Here is a 21,815-nt window from a genome sequence, read left to right as displayed (position 1 = left end):
TTAGAATAAGGGCAATAGCAAGCTCTGTGATTTCTTATTAGTGTAAAAATTTATTACTGTTACTGAAATAAATGTGAATTTTTAAAAAAAGATTTGATGCCTGTGTATATTACAAAAATTTTCTAATTAGAATCATTCAATAACACCAGCTAGGCTTCATTTCCTTCTTATTTTTTTCTATTTCCACAGAATATTGGGAACTTCTTTTGAATTTTTCACTTAAAATTGATTATGTTGAATAAAGTCGTAGAAAAAGTAATTAAACAGAAAAATAGCAAAAATTAATGGAATTTTTTTAACAAGGTGATATGTTTCACTAACTTTTCTAATATCTGGACAAACATCCATTTTCAATTTGGTAGAAGCTGCACTTCAGATTTTATCAAATTGGAGATTGTTTCTAAGCTATTTTGGACATAAAATTTGTGACACCATGAATACACATGTGCGCGCACACATAATCTATTGTATATGTAAAATAGATTATTAAATAATTGGTTTCGATTCAGATGTACTAAATAAAATGAAAAGTCATAAATGATAAGTGAAAAGGGTAAAAAGAGCTATAAAAAATATCTAAATAAGCAATAAAAAAATAGTCAGTTATCTTTCTTTTATCACTCCATTGTAGCTTGTTTGCTTAAACAAACTGTATGCTACTTACACAGTACATTAATCACAGATGAATTTACTGTCAAAAGCTGTAATCTATTTTTTTTTTTTAAATTGTTCATGTTTTATATAATAACTTCTTATAATTTTATAATTGCATGCTCATTTCTAATTCTAATCAAATTTCTAAAGCAATGGCTACAACATATTTTTTTATAAGAGCATAATTTAAAAGGAACTAAAACTGATATTTTATTTTTAGATTAATTAATTATAATCTATAAATAAAATATAACTATTCCCAAGGATCAACAAAAAAAAACTTGCCTAACAAAAATAAAATTGCTGTCAGAAAAATGGTAAAAATTTTAACTGAATACTTATTTGCAAGAAATTTCTAACATAATTTTTTTCAACAAAATCATTTAATTTCATCAGTCTGATAATACAAAATTATATACTGCAATGAAAGAAATCTATTTTATAATTCTGATGTATATAAATTGTTAATGTGTAACATTATCTCTTTATAAGGAATCAAACAATAAATTATGTCCTATTTTAGAGTAGTCCCATAAATATTATATAGTAAAATTACATTGATTTACACTATCTACTGTTTAAATTATTCTTAAAAACACAATTTCATTATACACAAAAAATTAAAATTTCATCTAGCAAATTCTTCATCAATTTCAGTCAGCATTAATTTGATTTTTTTTTTTGTATTAATAATATTGTGTAAAAACTAAAACATAAATATTAACCCATAACATTTTTTTTAAAGAAATTTGATGATTAAAAAATTTAAAACTAGCTATTAATCTGCTTTTACAGCTGTTGCAAAAAATTAAGACTAATGACTACATTAAATTTAATGTACAATTTTCTAAATATATAGAATAGAAAATAATCATTTCCTGTGAGTTAGGTAACTGTTTCCTGTGAGTTAAAGACGATGTTATAAAACCAGAAACTTACATGTAATTATTGTGTTACATTTTCAGCAAAAAATGGTGGTTAACTTAGTGAAAGACAAGAAAGAATAATAGTTTTTTTTCACATCTGAAAGTATTATGTGGGTATGAACCCACACCATACTTTCATGTTTGTTCCATTGTGAATCATGGAACAAACAATTCAGAGTTGTCATTTTAAGTAACAATTTTTTTTTCATTAGCAAGAAATTTAACATCACAGTAAGAGTAAACGCCCACTACTGCAGCTGTGGCCATGAATCAAATTATGCATTAATGAATTATCATTATGCATGGTTGGTCGCATGAGACCAAATTTGCATAAGACATATAAATAGCAATTTGCACTACATTACAGTGGGAAACTGTCAGCAGTGGCTACTAATTTATCATATGACCAAGTGCTGGCCAACCATTTGATACAGTCAAGGATCATATGTATTTATAAAGGGCAGCATGCCCAGTGTGTGATCAGACGATGTTAATTGAGTTGCTTGTCCTGAGTTCATGTTGTGATTTCTATAATCATAATATCATTTTTTTATATAATTATCTATGTATCATTGATTTCAATACAGAAATTTTTTTATTAGAATTGAAGCAAAGATCATTGAGGGATTTGACATCAAATGAGTACTCAAATAAAGATTAAAAAAGAAGATGTGGGAGTTTATTTACTTTGGTGTTTGGATACAGCAAATGCACTCCACAAATGAAAACAGATTAACTATGTAACCAATTGGGTTACAAGTCTATTTGTGTTATAATTATACACAAAGTATTTATTCAATTTATTTATTTGAGTCATCTTCATAAAAAAAAATAATCAGCATATACGTTTCTGTAATTTGAATTGGATCAACACAAAATACTTGCAGTGGTACTTGTACTCTCATTAAATATAGAATATTCTCTCAAAATCTTTCATAAACGTATAGCATCTCTCCTTCATATGTAGTTATGCAAAATGCAACATACCTTAAGGATGTTAATGACTATATTTAGGAACCTGTGGAAAATCTTCCATTTATTCGCCATTATTCCAAACATTCATTCTACAAAACTTCTAGTTCGACTACTGAAATATGTAGGAAAACATTTATACTTCTCATTACAAATAGCCATTAATTTGAATGAATTGTATTTTTTATATTTATAATAATGAAGGAACACACTGTTTGTTAGTTTTACAGTTCTTTTGTTTTCCATTTACTGCGCCTAGTAAGTAAGAAAATCTGCTCTGCATTCAGACTTGTTGGCTATTTCAAACTAGTTTTTTTATTTTTAGGTTCTGATAAAGTCTTCCTTTTCAAGATAATCTAAATTGATGAACAAACTCTTTTAACAATTTCTCTGATTGTTGTGATGCCAAATCAAAAATGACTGTTTTGATGCAAATCAACAAATGAATTACCTGACACCAGGTATCTGAACAAAAAAATTACTTACATTTTCTACTGTAAACATGTCAAATATTCTGGTTAACATTTTAATGAACAAATATCATAAGTCCAGTTTTTACAATTTATAGGAATATGAATTAGAGGTTTGGTAATTGCCATAAGTTATTAAGTAGCAGCATTCTTATAACACAGGAATTAATATAATTATCTTTTAATTCCCTGAATGTAATTCGATTTTTTTTTTTAATTTTATGATATTTGCAGCGAGACAAGTTGCTGAACGAGTTAGACTCCAAACAGGCCAGGCAAGTTACAGAAAGAGTGAAACAAGACTCCATGCATTTTCATACTGTTTGGTCAGTATAGTGCACTATATTATTATCCATGGAAAAAAACACACTTTTTCCAATGAATATTCTGCACAACACAATCGTCAACCAACTCTGCATCTTCAAGTTTAAATGTACACTATCATCATGGGTATTCCACACAACCATATCCTTCTATGCAATTTTTCCATCAACAACGTAAACCTAGCTTTGAACAAAGTAATGATGACAATGAAGTCAGGTCATCATTGATTTCATATTTCAATGATTTACAATGCTTATTCAATAACATTAACAACATGAATTACTCTAATATAAGGAATACTAAATATGAATTTCACTTTTATAAAACTTACCTTAATGTTACAAGTAATTTTTCTTTATTTCGTATGTGTAGGTGCATTGCTGTTTCTGAACACCTTACATTGAATGCAATTTTCTTTAATAATTCATTGAATCTTCTAACAGATATACCTGTTTATGACTGTAGAGAAATTTCTTTTTATGTTGATAAATTTCACAAAAAAATAAATAATTTTCCATTTGTAGAATGGATTTAAAAAAAAAGGACAAACCCAATATCTTCTTATCCTGCATTTTATGTGACTTTATAAGAATACAAAAACAGCTATTGCAGTGAAATCCATTTTGCAACTTAGAGCGCGATCATTATGTTGGGGCTGGCTGCAATGGCAAGCCACACTCTTGGCTGTAGTAATTACAGTCATGACCAGCTACAGTTGTGTACGTTTACCCTAAGTCCAAATGAAATTATGGTTTCTATATCACAAAACACCTTGTTTCAAAGTGAATGAAACTCTAAATTGATTTATCAAAATGGAACTGAATTTAATTCAGTCCAAATAAGACCACTTCAATTTCAATAAGGCACCACCTGGTTTCAGACTTAGTTAAAATTCTTTTCCAAAAGATTACTGGCTATGCCGGAAACTGGTGGAAGATATATTGCCCACTGACATGTTATAATGATTTAGCAATAAGTAAGTTTATGTTAAAAAGTTTTGGAGATTTTACATTACTGAATTATCTGAAAATACACTTTTTCAAATGACAATCCAAACAAAATTTAATACACACAACATTGTTAACGTAGTTCATAAATGTTCAGCAGTGTCAGCCGCTAAAAAATCGTAAGAGCTTTTAATGCTTGTCAAAAAAACTAAATTTATTAAATATAGTTTGATATGTCATTTCAAATATGATAAGTCATTCGCAAAAGTTTATAATTTAAAAAAATTTTCATCTACTACTGTCATGAGCAGAATCAAAGCAAATATATTGAACCTACAAACCACTAACCAATGGGTTTGAATCTTCTACCTTGGATAATAATTAAAAATATAAGGAAAAAACTTTACATAAATAAATACAAAGATTGTACATTACATTGTATTAGTTTTGAGAAGCAAGATTGCTAGTAGAAACTAATAACAAAATATACAATTGTCAAAAAGAACATTCACTTTATACACTGATTTACAAATCTAGATGGATAGAAAATTTTTTTGTAAAAGAAGATAATATAATATCATAGACCATAGACAATAGTTGTAATTTTACAAAAATTGCAATATTTATAAATAAGACTGATTCAAAACACTCATACGAACAAATACATTCATTACAAAATATTAAAAAAATAATAAATCAATGGTTACAAACAATAATAGAGTATAAAATACTCACACACCACTTACAAACCAATTCTTGAAGATACTAAGAATAAACGAGAAACTACACAAAAATTATTATTTTTATAAACAAATATGCTCCATGCCACAATAAATAAACAAACAAAAAGTTTTTTACTAAAATCTGGGTAATAAATTCTCCAAAATCTGGAAGAAGGTATTATGTTCCAAACAGAATAGCAAAACAAAAGAATCAAATTACACATAACTCTTTTCCAAATAGATTTTTTTTCTTTGAATAGCTTAGTGTTCAATTTCAAAAGTGTAATTAAGTAACTGAAGGAACCAGTAATTTCAGCAGTTAATTTTGTACTATTTTGATTGAAAATAATTTTCTGAAATAATGCTTATAACTCCATTCACCTTCAATGAATTCTCTGAAAGCAACTGGTACACAATACTTAGAATATAACACAAACACAAGCAATCATGCAAATCACAAAGAGCATTCCATGATACTCATGCACAAAAGATTGGATAAAAAATACTGTCACTATTAAATTTATTAGCTGAATTTTCACTTCCTATTTAATATTTTTTTATGTAGTGACTGTTACGAGTTTCACAACGACAATTAAGCAGAAATTACAGAATATTAAAAAATAAATAAATAGTAGTAGCCTTACAATTGTAATGACCTTTACAAATATTTTTCTTTTAAAAAAATTACATAATCTAAAATTTACATTTTAATAGTGTAAATATACTTTAAGTTGTTAAAATTAAAAACACTTAAATTAGTTAATTTATTTAATTTAAATAAAGACAAAACTTAATTTAAAACAACTGTTTAGTAAATGGTGCTAGCCCAAACTCAAAAAGATTTTTAAGAGTTTGATTATATGGCAGATTCTACCTTTCCACAAAACACAGAAGAAAGAAAATAAAAACTTTTTAACTATGTTTTCATAAAACGTGAAGGTTAAACTAATTCTCAAGTAATATTAATAGGTTCTAGGATCTTAATAATAAATACATCTATGCAGAGAGTCAAAAAGACAATTTTATGGATTTTCCTGAACTTTCTGATTATATTTTGTGACAATTTTAATATTCAAGCAACATATAAGTGGAATTTCTATAATTAAGCCTTTCTATGCTTTACATTTACTTTTAATTTACAAAGTTCAAGAAAAACAAATAATTTCATGTCAAGATCCTATGAGTTAGTTAAGAAGTAATTCATATCTTCTAATTAGACAAGTTATATTAACCATGGATTTCAGCAGATGATTAATTCATAATAGATTATATTGGTAGTTATATAAGACTATGTTTTTAGCTATTATCCTAATCAATCTAGTGGGAGATACAATTCAAGAGGATACTTGCACACACCACACAACTCTAGGGTGGGAGGAAGTTTGAGTTCAGTAAACTTGAACCTGTTCTCAAGTGACTTTACAATATCTGGAGGAACAACAATTAATTACAACTTACATTTTAATGTAGTAAATGCAAAATCTATCTATAATATTTATTTATAATTAAAATTTAAGTAATAGTGATGTAAGCTCCCCATCTTGTGTAAAAACAGATGGCGCTATCTAATCCATCCCTGGAAATGCACACTCCTAAATGGTATACTAAAGCACTTATTTGAGTGAGGTTGCTTATCTATTTTATGATCCCTCTGATGGTAGTTCATTCTTTTCTCACTCTAGAGGATCTATACATCCTTCTCCTAATCCTTGATCACTTCCTCTAAGTTGGTTTACTTTGGTTTTAGCTAGACACTTGTTAGATCCATATTATGGATGTAGGAGACATTAGAAGTATTACACATTTGATATTTGTATGGTTCAGTAAGGGAATGGATCGGCTAATGACCTCTGGTATCTCTAATGACTATAAAAGAGCCTAGCCTGAGACTAACATGCAAGGCTGAGGACTGCCAGAATTTAAGGAACAGACAGTCTGACATGTCCAGATATCCCTATAATAAAACATAAAGTCATTACATTTAAAAAGTTATGTATTTATTACTATTTAAACACTGATTAGAGAAACAATTATTAACTTTTCAGATTCTTTACAAATATATGTTGATTAAATGGATAACTGAGATGTAAGAAAATGAAAAGAATTTTTTTCAGCAGTAATGAATCAGATAAAAGATACAAGATTACAATTAACTGCCTACCAAGAAATTTTGGGCATTAAATTCAATTTTAATTTTATTTAATAAAATTAAACCATTAGATACTATCTAAACATTAATGGTAATACCTACCACTAAAAATAACAGAAAATGAAAGATGATATCAGAAAAATATCATGTTGCATTAAGAGAAATGGAAAAAGTGTTTAAATAGTTGGCTAGCTGTTATCGAATTTCCCTACTCATTACATTATTTTTAACAATTTTACATAATACACAAAATAAATTTCTCCAATATGTAAATGAATTTAATATCTGACCTCTCAAATAAATAACTTAGATAGTAATAAAATAAATTACAAAACTAAAACATAAACTGTTATTAAGTGTTGAAAAAATTGCTGCTGTATTTAGTAAAAATATCAACATGAGTTATTATAAAGTAAAAATTAAAAGAAAATATAATTTTAAAGAACTAAAACCAAAATAATAAATTAGTGTTGTCAAAATCAGAGTAAATATAAAATATTCAGAAGAGATTACATTAAACTTCATGTAACTTCAATTCTGATGACAATAATAATTTGTAAAAAATATAATCATTTTCAAAATTATCTTTTTTAAATTTTTATTTTCAATGAAATTAACTAATATATAACAGTTGATCATTGATCTTAAAATTTTGCATGATAATTTTTTAATAAAAAAATTTCAATACAAGTAATTAATGATAAAATAGATACTATCCTAGATTATGTGAACTCTTCTATTTAACCTTTACATTTTTCACAAACAGAAATTATTTTTGTTTTATCACCATCACTCCAATATAATTTGGGTAATATATATATTACCCAAATATGTATATGTATATGTATGTATACTTGTAAACATTCATCCTTTAATAGTATAAAGGATATATATATATATATATATATATATCTTATACTATTAAAGATTGTTTTAATTATGATGTATAATAAAACAACAAAGTAAACATAAGAAGGAAATTCTGATATGTCTCATTAAAAAATATTCTACTTTTAATTATATATTTTAATCTTGCTTCATGATTAATCACCAAATAAGATTCAAGCTTGTGTGTGTGAGAATACTGATTAGAGATTTTGTAGTAAAAAATCTGGCTGGAATCTGAACTTAGGACCTTCTGACTGAAAAGGTGGGATGCTATGGCTCTATTACATAGTTAAGGAAGCATTTTTAAAATAATTATAAAGTTTTTCTTAAATTGTGTTATTTAATTCTGCATAATTTTCAGGTATGAATTTGAGATTGATTTCATTTTTCCCCTCTTAAAACACTAAGAAACCATAATTATACTATGTTAAACTCACTTCTGTGAGTTAAGTGTTACAAAAGAAATATTTTTTGATCCACACTAATATGATAAATGAGGAACAAACATTCAAAATGTGTACTCTCAAAAAAATAAAAAGTTAGTTGTGTACACATATTCATATTCTTCATATGAAACAGATTTGTAATTCATTAATTTTTCAATCAAAAATGTTTTCTCTAACTACAGTATTCAGTCAAGAAGTGCTTTTTCCAACTAGCCAATCAGAAGTACTCAAAGCTGGTCATCTAACTTTCAGCTGTGGACTAATAGTAAAATACAACAGCCTAATAAAATAACAAAAGTTTGGATATGTTTCTTGGTGTAGTTTTTCAGTGTACTTTATTGTTATCTGTGTAATTTTGTTTGTTTATTATCAAAATAAAGGTATTTTGTGATGGAGAAAATAGTAGATGCTGTGTTTGTGAGAACTGTAAATAACTTTGGAACAAGAAAGAGCTGGGTAACTTGTGGAAAGGTTAAACAGGCTAAAATAAGGAAGTATTCAACAGCTGCAGGTTCAAAATTGTTCATTCCATATAAATATATTCAAATAAAAAACGATTTGTGTTATAAAGTTAGGCCTTGAGATGTTAAAAAATTAAGACACAGACTCTAATAAAGTTCCTGACAAACAGTGACAAGATTCTATTATTTTGTCATTAATAATTACAAAAAATATAATTTGATGTTGGCCAAATGATCCAAATAAAAACAAATCATAATCTATGGGCTTGCAGCATGCTTTCTCTGCTTCTAATTTATTACATCTGATACTGGTGGAAGGATCCTGTAAAAATAACTTTTTTAAGTAGATATTGTAATATGTGTGTATACAAGATTACCCAATATTGCTAAAAAAGTATATGCTGGAGAAGGTATTGGAAAAATTGAGGAGGGAACAGAAAAAGCCATTTAAGTATCAACAAAAAAAAAAGTTAGAGTTCATCTCTAGCTTGAAAGCTTCAAAACATTGTAGAAAATCAAAGCACCTATATTTGCTTTGTGCTTTAAGTATTAGAAAGGTTCATGAAATCTACAATAAATACTGCAAAAAAATGCTGTCAAAGTTCATTTTGCAATTTCAAATGGATATTTGTGAATGAGTACAATAGGCTTCAGGTTCCCTGCAGTGCATGTTCTTTTTTGGACCAGAAGATAAAAAAATTACCTCCAGCTTCTGTAGGGCAAGTAAATATTATGACTGAACGAATCAATAAGCTAAGAGCAAATGCATTTTTCTTTTATTAAAGAAGAAAAAGATAAATTAACAATTACGTTACGTTTCTACCTCCAACATATTCAATAATTATTCAAAACAAACATTCGAGATGCTTATTAAGGCATCTCGCAGATATTTTGCAGTCCAGTATTGCCGCTTTCCTTAGATTGGAACGTTGACCAACAACTTCACTTCATGGAAGTGACCACTTTCCGATTATAATCACAACAGATATACGGCGGCAGGCACCAAAGTTTATTCAATGGTGGTGTCTTAAACGTGCCGATTGGATTGCTATACAGACAGCGTCGTTATGCCAAGTTATACTGGAAGCATCAATGAAGATATAACAGAGGCAAAGCGGGCAATTTTAAATTCAGCAAAGGAAAACATTCCTTAAACCACCGCAACTTCGACGAAACCCAGTGTACCGTGGTGGGGAGTCGAAGTAAATACAGCTATTAGTAAGAAAATGAAAGCTTTCAATCTATTCAAGAAACCTCCTACTCTGGAGAATCTTATATCTTTTTAAAAGCATCGTGCCTACGCCAGACGCACCATATTATTTGCTAAAAAAGCATCCTGGAAGGCATATATATCCTCCATCGATAGTAACATATCTGCTACGCAAGTATGGAAGAAGGTTAAAGCCATAGCTGGCCGGTCCAATAACCGTTCATTAAACGCGCTCAAACAAGCCGGTATTGTCATACTCGATCAAAAGGCTGTAGTTGAATTACTGACCGATCAGTTCGAAGCTGTGAGTAGCAATAAAAATTATCACATCGATTTCATTAGCATCTCAAGAGAGCAAGCAACATTAAACTTTGTAACGGACAACGACCTTTTTTATAACGTACCATTTTCATTTGTTAAATTCAATCATGTTCTGCAAAACTCCAGTGATACTTCTTCAACTGGATATGATTATGTTCCATACGCAATCGTCATAAAACTTAACGACGGTAATAAAGCGGGATATTACACCTACTTAATAGAATATGGACTTTGGCCTCATATCCACAATTGTGGAGAGAAGCAGTGATCATTCCGCTTTTGAAACAAGGAAAAGATCCTTTGAACACTAAGAGTTACATACCAATATCTCTAACATTGTGTACCGGCATACTCTTAGACAAAAAGATAAATGCTCGTTTAGTATGGTTATTGGAAAGGAAGCAACTTCTTTCACCGTATTAAACCGGATATAGACAGCGTCGTTCTACGACTGATAACACGATACTTCTTGAGAACGCTATACAGAATGCTTTTATTAACAAGAAGCACTTCGTAGGCGTATTTTTCGAGCTTGAGAAGGCATTTGATATGACGTGGAGGTATGGAATTTTAAAACAAACGTATGAGTGGGGACTACGTGGAAATCTCCCCATGATTATCGCAAGCAACTTATCTCACCGAACTATAACAGTACGCGTTGGCAACACTTATTCGACAAGTAGGCGATTACAAAATGGAGTTCCGCAGGGATCACCCCTTAACAGCACCCTGTTATAATTGCTGTCAATAGGGTTCTGCAAGCAATATCACTAGGAATTGGTAAGTGTATGTATGTCGACGAACTGGCGATTTTCTATGCCAGCACGGAAACTGCAATGGTCCGCTACAAGTTACAGCAAGCAATCGATCATCTTGTTGATGCGGCTGAAAAGCCTGGTTTCGGGTTTTCAACCGAAAGGTCATGCGCCGTGCATTTCTGTCGCTTTACAGGTGCGCACCCTAGTCCACGACTTACAATAAAGGGTGTTAGAATTCCGTATAAAGAAGAGTCAAGTTTTTGGGACTAATCTTCGATAAAGGTCTTACAAGGCGTCCTCATGTACGATGGTTGGCAGCAAAATGCAAACGAGCGTTAATCATAATCAAATGTATGTCGAATATCAATTGAGGATCGGATAGAGAGGTTCTTCTACGTCTGTATACTTCATTGATACTTTCAAAAATCGACTACGGCTGTGTTGTTTATTCCTCGGTTTGAAAAAACTGTCTGAAAGCCTTGGACATTATACAAAACGCCGGAATTCGATATGCGACTGGAGCGTTTCGCACCAGTCCAATCGACAGCCTCGTATGTGAATCAGGATTGTCTCCATTACGTTTTCGAAGACACATCCTGTTACTGCGCTGTGCGGTCAATGTCACGTCTTCACCGCACCATGTAAATACACCAGCGTTCATTAGGCATCCTTTCCAAGAAGCTTACAACCGGCGTCAGACCTATTCCAGGCCGGCCAGAATCAGAATCGAGAATTCATGGACAAGTACAACATTGTGCTTCCAAGAGTTGGGGAATCGACGGTGTGCGAATCACCACCGTGGCTGCTTCCATCGATCTTTTTTCAAATGGATCTAGCACGTTTTAAGCAATGCAATTCTCAGGAAATAATTCATCGTTTTCAATAGCTTGTGAGTGAACTCAACCAGGAACTGGTTTTCTACACGGATGGCTCTAAGACGGCGAACGGCGTTGGCAGTGCCTTTCATTGTGCTGGCGTAAGTCATTCGTGGTCCTTGCCGGCAGTTGCATCTCTTTATACAGCTGAGTTGTATGCCATTTGTCAAGCTCTGAGGTATTGTGAGCACTATAATGTACCATCCTTTTTAATCTGCAGCGACTCAGTGAGTAGTATTCAAGCACTTTCATTCTTTTTCCTGTTTAGCCTCCGGTAACTACCGTTCAGATAATACTTCAGAGGATGAATGAGGATGATATGTATGAGTGTAAATGAAGTGTAGTCTTGTACATTCTCAGTTCGACCATTTCTGAGATGTGTGGTTAATTGAAACCCAACCACCAAAGAACACCGATATCCACGATCTAGTATTCAAGTCCGCGTAAAAATAACTGGCTTTACTAGGACTTGAACGCTGGAACTCTCGACTTCCAAATCAGCTGATTTGGGAAGACGCGTTCACCACTAGACCAACCCGGTGGGTTAGTATTCAAGCACTGCAAGATGCGTTCTCAACGGACCCCTTGGTGAAAATGATTCTTGCACTGCTCCAGGTGCTAAGCATGAAGCAGCAACAGAGCACATTAATGTGAATCCTGGGACACTCCGGTGTTGTTGGTAACGAGGCTGCGGATGAGGCAGCTCGAGTGGCTACTGACGAGCCTGAGTCCGGGGAAATTCCCGTCAGACCTGGCGATGTTAAGTGTCACGTGTCTGCCTGTGTCAGACGTGAATGGTACAGAGTTTAGGGTGGGTTAACCACGAAGCTCAACGCCGTCAAAGACTCTCCTCGCAAGTGGGCCACTCCACTTCCGATTAAACGGAGAGAGCAGGTTGTTATGACACGGTTGCGAATAGGGCATACGAATTTAACATCTAATTATACGTTGACTGGCAGTAATCAACCAGTTTGTGAGGAGTGTCAGCAACCGTTGACAGTCAAACACTTATTAGAGGATTGCATAGTACATCGCGATCTGCGTCGTTAATTTAAAATAGAAGGAGGAATAAAGATAATTTTGAGAATGAGGGATGTTCTATTAGGGTCTTGCTACTTTTTTTTATTCGGCCGGACTCTTCTACTGTATATAGCATACATTCTATGTCCAGAGAGGATAGTTAAATATAACTTTTCTTTGTTTGTTTGCATTCCGTTGGGGTGTATGAACTTTTATTAACGTGTGTGTAGTTTTCTTTTTTTGACTATTTCTTGCTTTTCATTAAATGCTACTTTTTGTGTTGAGAATTGGCAAGGGCAATGATCTTGGCAATCAACACCCAATGACAAAAAAAAGTAATAACAAAGGAAATGCTTTAAAACTGAAGGAATTGATGAAGCATAACCACACATACTGGTGTGCTCAATACAGAAGAAAGAATTTTAACCATCATTACGCACCACACAACAGCACATGGTCAGTAGTTTGGGTTTTCTGAGCATTTTATTTCTACAGATTCAAATATAACAATTTATTTCCAGATAATGTTAAATTACTTTTAAAAAATGTTGACAGATAGGTTATTAACATGTAGTGAGCTGGCATTAAATATGATAAAAAATAAAAGTTTTCTAGAAAAACATATAGTCACTGAAATCCTCATTAGATTTAACATAACTTAAAAAATGTTACTGAACTAATGATTATACTCTATTAAATGAAGAAGTCATATTTGATAGGCAATTTTCTCAACTGTTGAAGCCTACTCACAGTATAAAAAAAGAAGTAGAGTTAAAGAATTTTTCATCATTATACTTACCTAAAATGAGATTTTATTTATTAAAGTGTTGTATTTGTTTTGTAATACATGATCAGAATTTTAAACCTACAAAAACAAAAATTGGAAGGCTACTGTATAATTAGATAGTTTGGAATTGCTACTACCAAGTAAAAATAGGCTGAACATTACTAAAACTGCAGCTAACTTTATTGTAAATTTAAACTATATTTTAATTTTTAGAGATAGAATTTTTCATCGTTAAATTAATTATTACATCAGAAAAATCTATACTACGGGTAAAATTTTAGAATTTAATTCATGCAAAAAGCTATAATTGTCTGAAAAGAGAAAGTTCATTAGCATTTTACAAACAGATTCAATTATTACAAAATTTCATAAAAAAATAAATAAATAAATGAAATTTTTACAACACGTGAAACATTGTACAATAGTATGGAGCTTCAAAATTCATATAAAATCACTAGAAAATAAAATATTCTTGAAAAACTTCAATGAACATGGAAATAAGAGGTAAAGGGCTTCAATTATCTATTTCAAGAATAAAGCTGAAACATTGAGATTTTCATAAAAGTTTTTTATACGCTCAATTAGAATAAAAAAAATTCTGTTTAAACACTCAACAATAAGAGAATTTACAGTTACTAGAAACTATGGAATTTAGTGTTTGTGTTTTTGACAATGTAATCTGATAAAAGTTCTGATAATAACTTTAATCATTATACACAGTAAACTAAAAAGTATCACATGTCAGTTGTATAATAAATTAGTAACATAAGTACATCAACCCATGTACTTAAAAACACTCAGTACATACAATTCAATACTACTGTAATTATAATTTAGCTATTTTATAGATGAAACAACATTAGAAGCTATAAATCATTTCATAAAGCTATAATACAGAAAACAATCATGCAAAACTACTCCTACTCTGACAGAGTTTATATATTCAAAATATATAAACTCTGTTTATATATTATGAATATATAAACTCTGGCATTATTATGTATTTAGTATTATTATTTATAAGTATTTGAATAACACACTTAATTAATTACACATAGAACTAATTAGTCCTTTTCAATAAAAGCTACTTTGAACAAAATATTGGTAATCAGCAATAACTCAAAACAAAAACAATTTAAAAAAAAATCATCAAAATTAAATTTAAATTTTATTATAATCTGACTTCTTGTTTTTTTCTAAAAAGAAACAAGCTCTATAATTAAAGGGATGCTAATTTTTTTTATTTTGATTTCACATATAATTTCTGAAGAAACAACCACATGTGTGAAAATAATTTTAGTAAGTATGCCAATTAAAATTTTTATTCAGAGCTGCTATAACAATAAGCACCACGTGACAATTCCTATTTTCTGCTCTTTTTCTCCTAAAGAGAAGATTTTCTTGAGAAAACCACTATTCAGTCTAAGTTTGACTTCTAGAAAAATTATTTAATTTAAAAGCACTCGGAGAAGCACATGTAATTTCAGCAGTATTGTTCCAGAAGCTTAAGAATAAATCTTTTGACTATTTATGAAATTAATAAGTAATAAAAATGATTATTACTATTTTCTACTAAAAGATGTTTTTTTACAGTTCACTGTATAGAAAAATGTTAAAAGTACATAATTATGTTTAAGAATGCAATTAAAAACTAAATAAACTATAATTGATTGAAAATAAAAATAAAAGTTGACAATACTAAAAAAATAAAAACTGTTTAGAAACTTTATTTAAAAACCATAAATCAGTTTGTAGTTTAAGAATTTTTGAAGCAACAATGCATGTAACAAACATTCTGCTTTGATTTCTATTCATAAATGGAAGAAAATCAGATTTCACAGATACATTCTAATTATGGTACAATGTCATCAAGGTAGCAGCTGAATGGGAGTGATTTTAAAAGTATTTAAAACACCATTAAAAGAAGTTTTCTTAAATTATTTTGAAGAATTGCAATATTATTATATAAGAGTACTGGTATGCCTGATTTTATCAAATAACTCCAAGACAAGTAAAAATGTTACTAAATAATAATAACACCCATACAACAAAATAAACAATACAATAGTAAGAACAAAACAGTACAATTAATAACCATAAAACTACAATATAAGATATTAAAGTAACAGAAAGTGATAATGACAACTGAACACCGACAGTAAATATAAGAAAGTAGAGAGCACAGAGAACACACGAGCACAGTAGTACAAGTACAAACAGTACAGTACAGGAGTTGAGGGACGGAGCAGGGGCAGCCACCTACCTCAGTCTGTCCGTCCTGGAAAGCAAAATGAAACTGGCTTTTAGTTGCTGTTTTTCGCATTGGCAAGGGGACCTAACCAAACAAAACAAAAAAAAAAATAAAATCGCCTAAAAATTTCCCCTAAACAAAAAAACACTGTACTTCAAAAGTACACTGAGAAACTGATTTTTTGAAATGACTTGAAAAAACAATAAAAATGAAAAAAAATCAGTTTGTATGAAATAACTAACCAAAGCCCATTTAAAAAATTAAAAAATAAAATAAATAATATAAAAAAAACTATAAAAATAAACAAAACAGTTCATGGGATCTAACAATAAATTACTGAATAAACATTAACAAGAAACTTAATTAAAATTACATTGTATCGCAAAATATACAACAGTGATATAAACTAGAATTGTATAAAGACTTTCTTAAAATATGTGAAATAGAATAGTAAACAATCGCATACAACAATCCTTGTCACTACAAAAATATATTCAATTTTACTTTTATATAACAAATGTAAACACTTCATTATCTCATCCGTAATTAAATCTGTTATTAACCTTTACAATGATTTTATAATAATGTTTTTTTCAGAACTATTATCACTCAAATTACAAAGGAAAAAACATTTTTAGAATAAATACTGAATTTTATGTTTTGTTTAAAAAACATATAATATTTTATTATTGAACTCCTCTTATTAATTGTATTTGCAAAAAACAATTTCAAAAGCAACATTCTTATATTTATATTATATTTATACTTATATTTCTTTTGTTAGACTTAATACCTTGAGTCTCAAAAATAGAGTCTATTGTTTATTGTGAAATATTGAAAAATTGATATTTTGGCATTCAGAATAAAGTGAGCATTATATACCTTTGGTATTGTTTTGTGCCATGATAATGCTCAATTCCTTTGTTCTCTGTCATTTAAAATCATATAGTACTTGAATGGAATACTGAAGCACTCTTCTATAGATGGGATCTAGCACCAATTGACTTTCACCCTCTTCCTACTTCCTCAATGGACAGTTCTTTTCATGACAAACTGAATATGACAATGGACTTTAAAGCTAGTGTCAAACTTTAATAAGTGCCTTAATAAAATTGGAAACTATATTGAAAAATAGCTCAGTTACTAGAATTTGTAAATATAATTACTTTTTATTTTTAATAGTGTAATAGATGTTACTTCTAGAAGGAAAAATTGTTTTTTCTGTAAGTCTGAAATTTGGTAACACCAAATTAAGGAATATGAAGGTTAAACAATCATCAAGATATAAGTTGTATTTAGTTGGATCTCTACTACTTTTATGTGATAACAGGTGAAAAATTGTTTTCTACAGCAACTTGTAAATGAGTATAAAACAACTAGAAAATACAATTTATTTTTTGTTTACATTTTTTTAAAGAAAAAAATCTAGTTCTGTAGTTTCTACTTACAGGCAGTATAGATTTAATTTCCTAAAACAAGATGAAAATAGTTATTTACTATGTTGCTTAAAAGAAAAAGAAAATTGCTACTTTTAAACTGATCCTTTTTTACACCTTGTAAATGAATGACTAATACAGTTAGGAAAGAGATGCATTAATCAAATAAACGCCACTCTATCAAAACTATTTCATTAAAGTATTGCAACTAATACTAGGCCTAATCAGTATAATATTTTAGGGGTGTAATCATTTAGGGTTTATACGAAAGCATTAAGCTTTGCGTGCTGGTAAATTGAAGGATCTCCAGATTAACAACAGTGCTACAAACATCACAGAGCAGAGACCTCTGCCAGTCACCTTTAATTTTGTGAAGAATTAATCTACTAAATTTAACAACACTCTCTTCCACTTTTTCCATTAAATTTTTGTCCCAATTTATAAAATCAACAACTTTTCAATTAATAGAATGAGACAGTTCAGTTCATTTGAATTAGAAGAAAATATGTCATCTTACACCTGTAATGATGTCCTTGGTAATTCCCCAGAATGAAAAATCATAAGGTGTCAAGCCACATGTTGTTATGTTCATTGAACTGTTCCTCGCTGTCCTGTCCATTCAAGAAGAATTTGATTGAAGTCATCCTTAACTTGAAGTACTGACAGAAGATGTTCCATTTTGCAGCAAAATTGAGGATGGCCGATGTAAAATATTTGATGGTGTAATAGCTGAAGCATAAAATTTCATAACATCTCTAGCTATGAATTGTCTGGTACACTTCCACTGAGGAAATAAGGTCCCAATACTCCTTTTTTCTGACCCCACACCAATATTATACATATATTAGGTTCCTTCATCATAATTATGCAAGGATATTCATCATACCAAACAACACAATCGTAATGGTTTACTAGGCCATTCAATTTGAAGCATGTGCTACATCAGAATCACATCACTGTACTAGAAAATTGAATAACTGATTCACAATAAATTTTACTAGATAATAAATTTCTCATAAAATTCCACTCTTCTGTTAAAATCATATTCAGGAAGTATACAAAATAATCTTAGCCGATAACATTTACACCTCAATCATTAAATTTTTTTGTAAACTTATAGGTACTTCTACCCTAATGAAAGCTTTCAGTTGACATTTGAGGGCTCTTACTACTGTACTCAGAAAAAGTTGTTTATTTCCTAAAGTATAACCAGTTTAGATTTATCTGATCATGAGCATCTCCAATGTCCCCATTACTTCAGAATTTTATGTTCTGCTTAGCAAATGTTGATAAATCAGTAGTGGAGAATTAGGAAATCTCACATGGATTTTTCTGGATGGCAGCAATATCCTTATTATTTTGTCACTAACATTGAAGCACAAAAGCTCATTCTTGTTTTGTACACTTTAATATTATTATTCTCAACACAGTACACAGATGAACTAAACAGCAATTAATAATTACATCAGATGATTACTACCACCTTCAAGACCATAATCTCTGATAATAGAGTGTTACAGAATTTAAATTTCCATCCAGGATAAACTGACTTTTAGCTCACTATGTATTATTGATGTAAGTTAAAAAGAAAAACAAATTGTGGCTTGGTCTGTCACTCAAATTTATAATTTTATGAAAGGAAAAAGATTTTAATTTTATAACTCTCCCTAATGATTGTACATTTGAAGAATCAGAAAGTATAGTGCCATGTAATTAAAAATGGTGACTTTGTTCTGCTCATACAAAAGTCTTTGAAATTTTATAAAGGTAATATTGTTTCCATACAGTTTTTTTGGTATTTTTTAATTTTAAACCATTTTATGAAAAAATGGTTTTCAGTTTCCATCTTCATAAACACAGATTGATTTTCTGTTGCCAAAATACTCCAGACATAATTTGTGTTTCATAAGTAGCTTTAAGTATTTCTTAATATGTGTACAAAGTTTATATTAATAGAATAATATTATTCTAGCACTGTATAATTTACTTTACAGAATAATAGAAACAATATAACAGATTTGATACTTTTTGTTTGTCTTTCTTTTAATCATTAAATAACAAATCACAGAACAGTACATTTAAAAAAAAGAGCTGATTAATCTTATTTTTAGGATGTGCTTATTATTATTTTTTGGATGTGAATTTTATTATTATAAAATTAAAATATACCATTATTAAAAATAATAAGTCAATTTAATTAGAATTAGTTCTTTTAATTTGTATTATCAAATTAATTTTTAACTTTTTTTTAATATAAAACTTGAAAAGAATTATAAGAAAATATGAAGACCAATTTCTTAGTCAATAAAAATAAACTTAAAAAAATAATGAAGAAAATTTATTCACACTATTGGGATTCAATTACCAGAAACCACTAGGCCTGGATAAACCAATTGCCAAACTGTAATTAGATTTAGTGTTGAGAGACAATTTATTTACGAAGTATATTATAACTATAATAAAGGAAATGTAGAAAATTAAAAAAAAATTAAAAAATTTTCTTATCCAGAGTATTTTAAATAAGATTTTAAGTTGACAGGCTTATCAAAAAACAAGAAAGTACAAATAGAAAGCAGGACAACTAAGCATAAACAACTTTTTTTTATCCAACTTAAGATCAATGGAACAAAAGACTTCAGTTTTAATGTTGGTAAATACCAACTCTCTCTTTTAATTAATTAATCTACTAAAAGATATTTAAGAAATACTCACCCTATAGAAAATATGTTGAGTTGAAAAATTAGTGTTAATTTTTACTACTTTATATGATATTCTATACATATTACATTCTTCTAATTTATAGAATAGTTGTCAGAACTTTTAAGAACAGTACCTTTACCACTGAGCAACCAATTTTCTTGAATTATAGATGATATGTGGATGGCCTGGGGATAAAAGTAACTAAATCCTATGTGAATATACTTATTATAAAAACATTTTCACAAATAGCTACTAGGAACAGAAGGTATGTGATGGTAATAACTTAAATATCTATGCAATGGTATGCCAGAGATATGAGGAACAATTGATTCAGTGATAATTTAAGGAATTATTAGAAAATAGAGGGTGGGGGAGAGAGAGAGTATGGACACTGTTTTAATGAATTCAGAATACTGAACAAGTTTTTGAGTTTTTACCCAAACAAAAAGAACAGTAAAATTCTTTATTAACACTTAATTTTTTGTTTTTGTTTTTTTAGCTACAGCTTAAAATTTTCATACCTTGTGATATTAATAAATTCAAAACTGTAGTAAAGTGAAAATTTTTTTCCATTGTCAAACAGTTCTACAATTCAAAAACTGTTCAGAGAAAATACTTTCAACTGTTAAAAAGTAAGCAATTAGGATATGATAGGATAGGAAAAACAACTGAGAAATAAAACTTTCTTATAAAATACAGTTTATATAAATTTTAAGCTGAAGCACTAACCAGCATGTTACTTCAATCTTTTTTTCTTATAATAAATAATAAATTTTGACTTTTTCTTGAAGGCAATGATGATGAATGTTTAATTTTGCTTTTGACTACATAAAATTAACTAGCTCAAGTAAAATGTGTTTGTAATGAAATATCTATTAAGCAGATTATAAATTTAATGTCATAAACTTGATCTATTTAATAAATAAACACTCAGAAAAATAGTTGTTAATACTAACCGCACTAACTTTCCGCGCCTTATTTCCTGTTGCTGGACGACCTTGACTTAATGAATCTGATCGTATACTCATTTTTTCTTTATTGTTATCATCCATATTTCCTTTTTCTTGGCCAACAAATAGCTCATAGCTGTGGCATGAGAAATCAGATGGAGACTTAGCAACACTACCACCTTCTGCTGCATGTGCAGCAGCTGCAGCATTAGCAGCTGCAGCTGCTGCATGAGCAGCACGTCTACTTTCTCTTGCGGCTGCTGCTTCTTCTGCTTCCTAAAATAAACAATTAACACTATTATGAGAAAATAATCCTAATTGTGATCTCTGATAGCAGAAAAATATTAACAGTCAGTGAAGTGTATTTAACTGAGCAAAAATTAATAAATATTTTAACATTCATGTATAACAAATATTAGATATTTTCAACCTGTTCATAATGTTTGGATTCTACATGGATGATGATTGAAATAATTCTGTTGTAATGGAGCATTATATTACCACACTGCATTACTTCCAAAAAATACATAAAAATCTAAAAAAAAAAA

The 21,815-nt window shown here is 29.5% G+C and overlaps 1 protein-coding gene across 1 annotated transcript in view; it reads right to left on the bottom strand.

Annotated features, from left to right (window-relative positions):
* para (sodium voltage-gated channel paralytic) overlaps window positions 1–21,815 on the bottom strand; it is a 544,951-nt gene that overhangs the window by 237,667 nt on the left and 285,469 nt on the right. The window contains exon 13 of the mRNA XM_075370553.1: window positions 21,274–21,543. Coding sequence (XP_075226668.1) covers window positions 21,274–21,543 — 270 coding nt within the window. The remainder of the gene's footprint in view (window positions 1–21,273; window positions 21,544–21,815) is intronic.

The sequence above is a fragment of the Lycorma delicatula genome, chromosome 1, assembly GCF_047948215.1.
Source record: "Lycorma delicatula isolate Av1 chromosome 1, ASM4794821v1, whole genome shotgun sequence".
In the NCBI taxonomy this organism is placed as follows: domain Eukaryota; kingdom Metazoa; phylum Arthropoda; class Insecta; order Hemiptera; family Fulgoridae; genus Lycorma; species Lycorma delicatula.
This window is presented reverse-complemented; position numbering and strand designations above follow the sequence as displayed.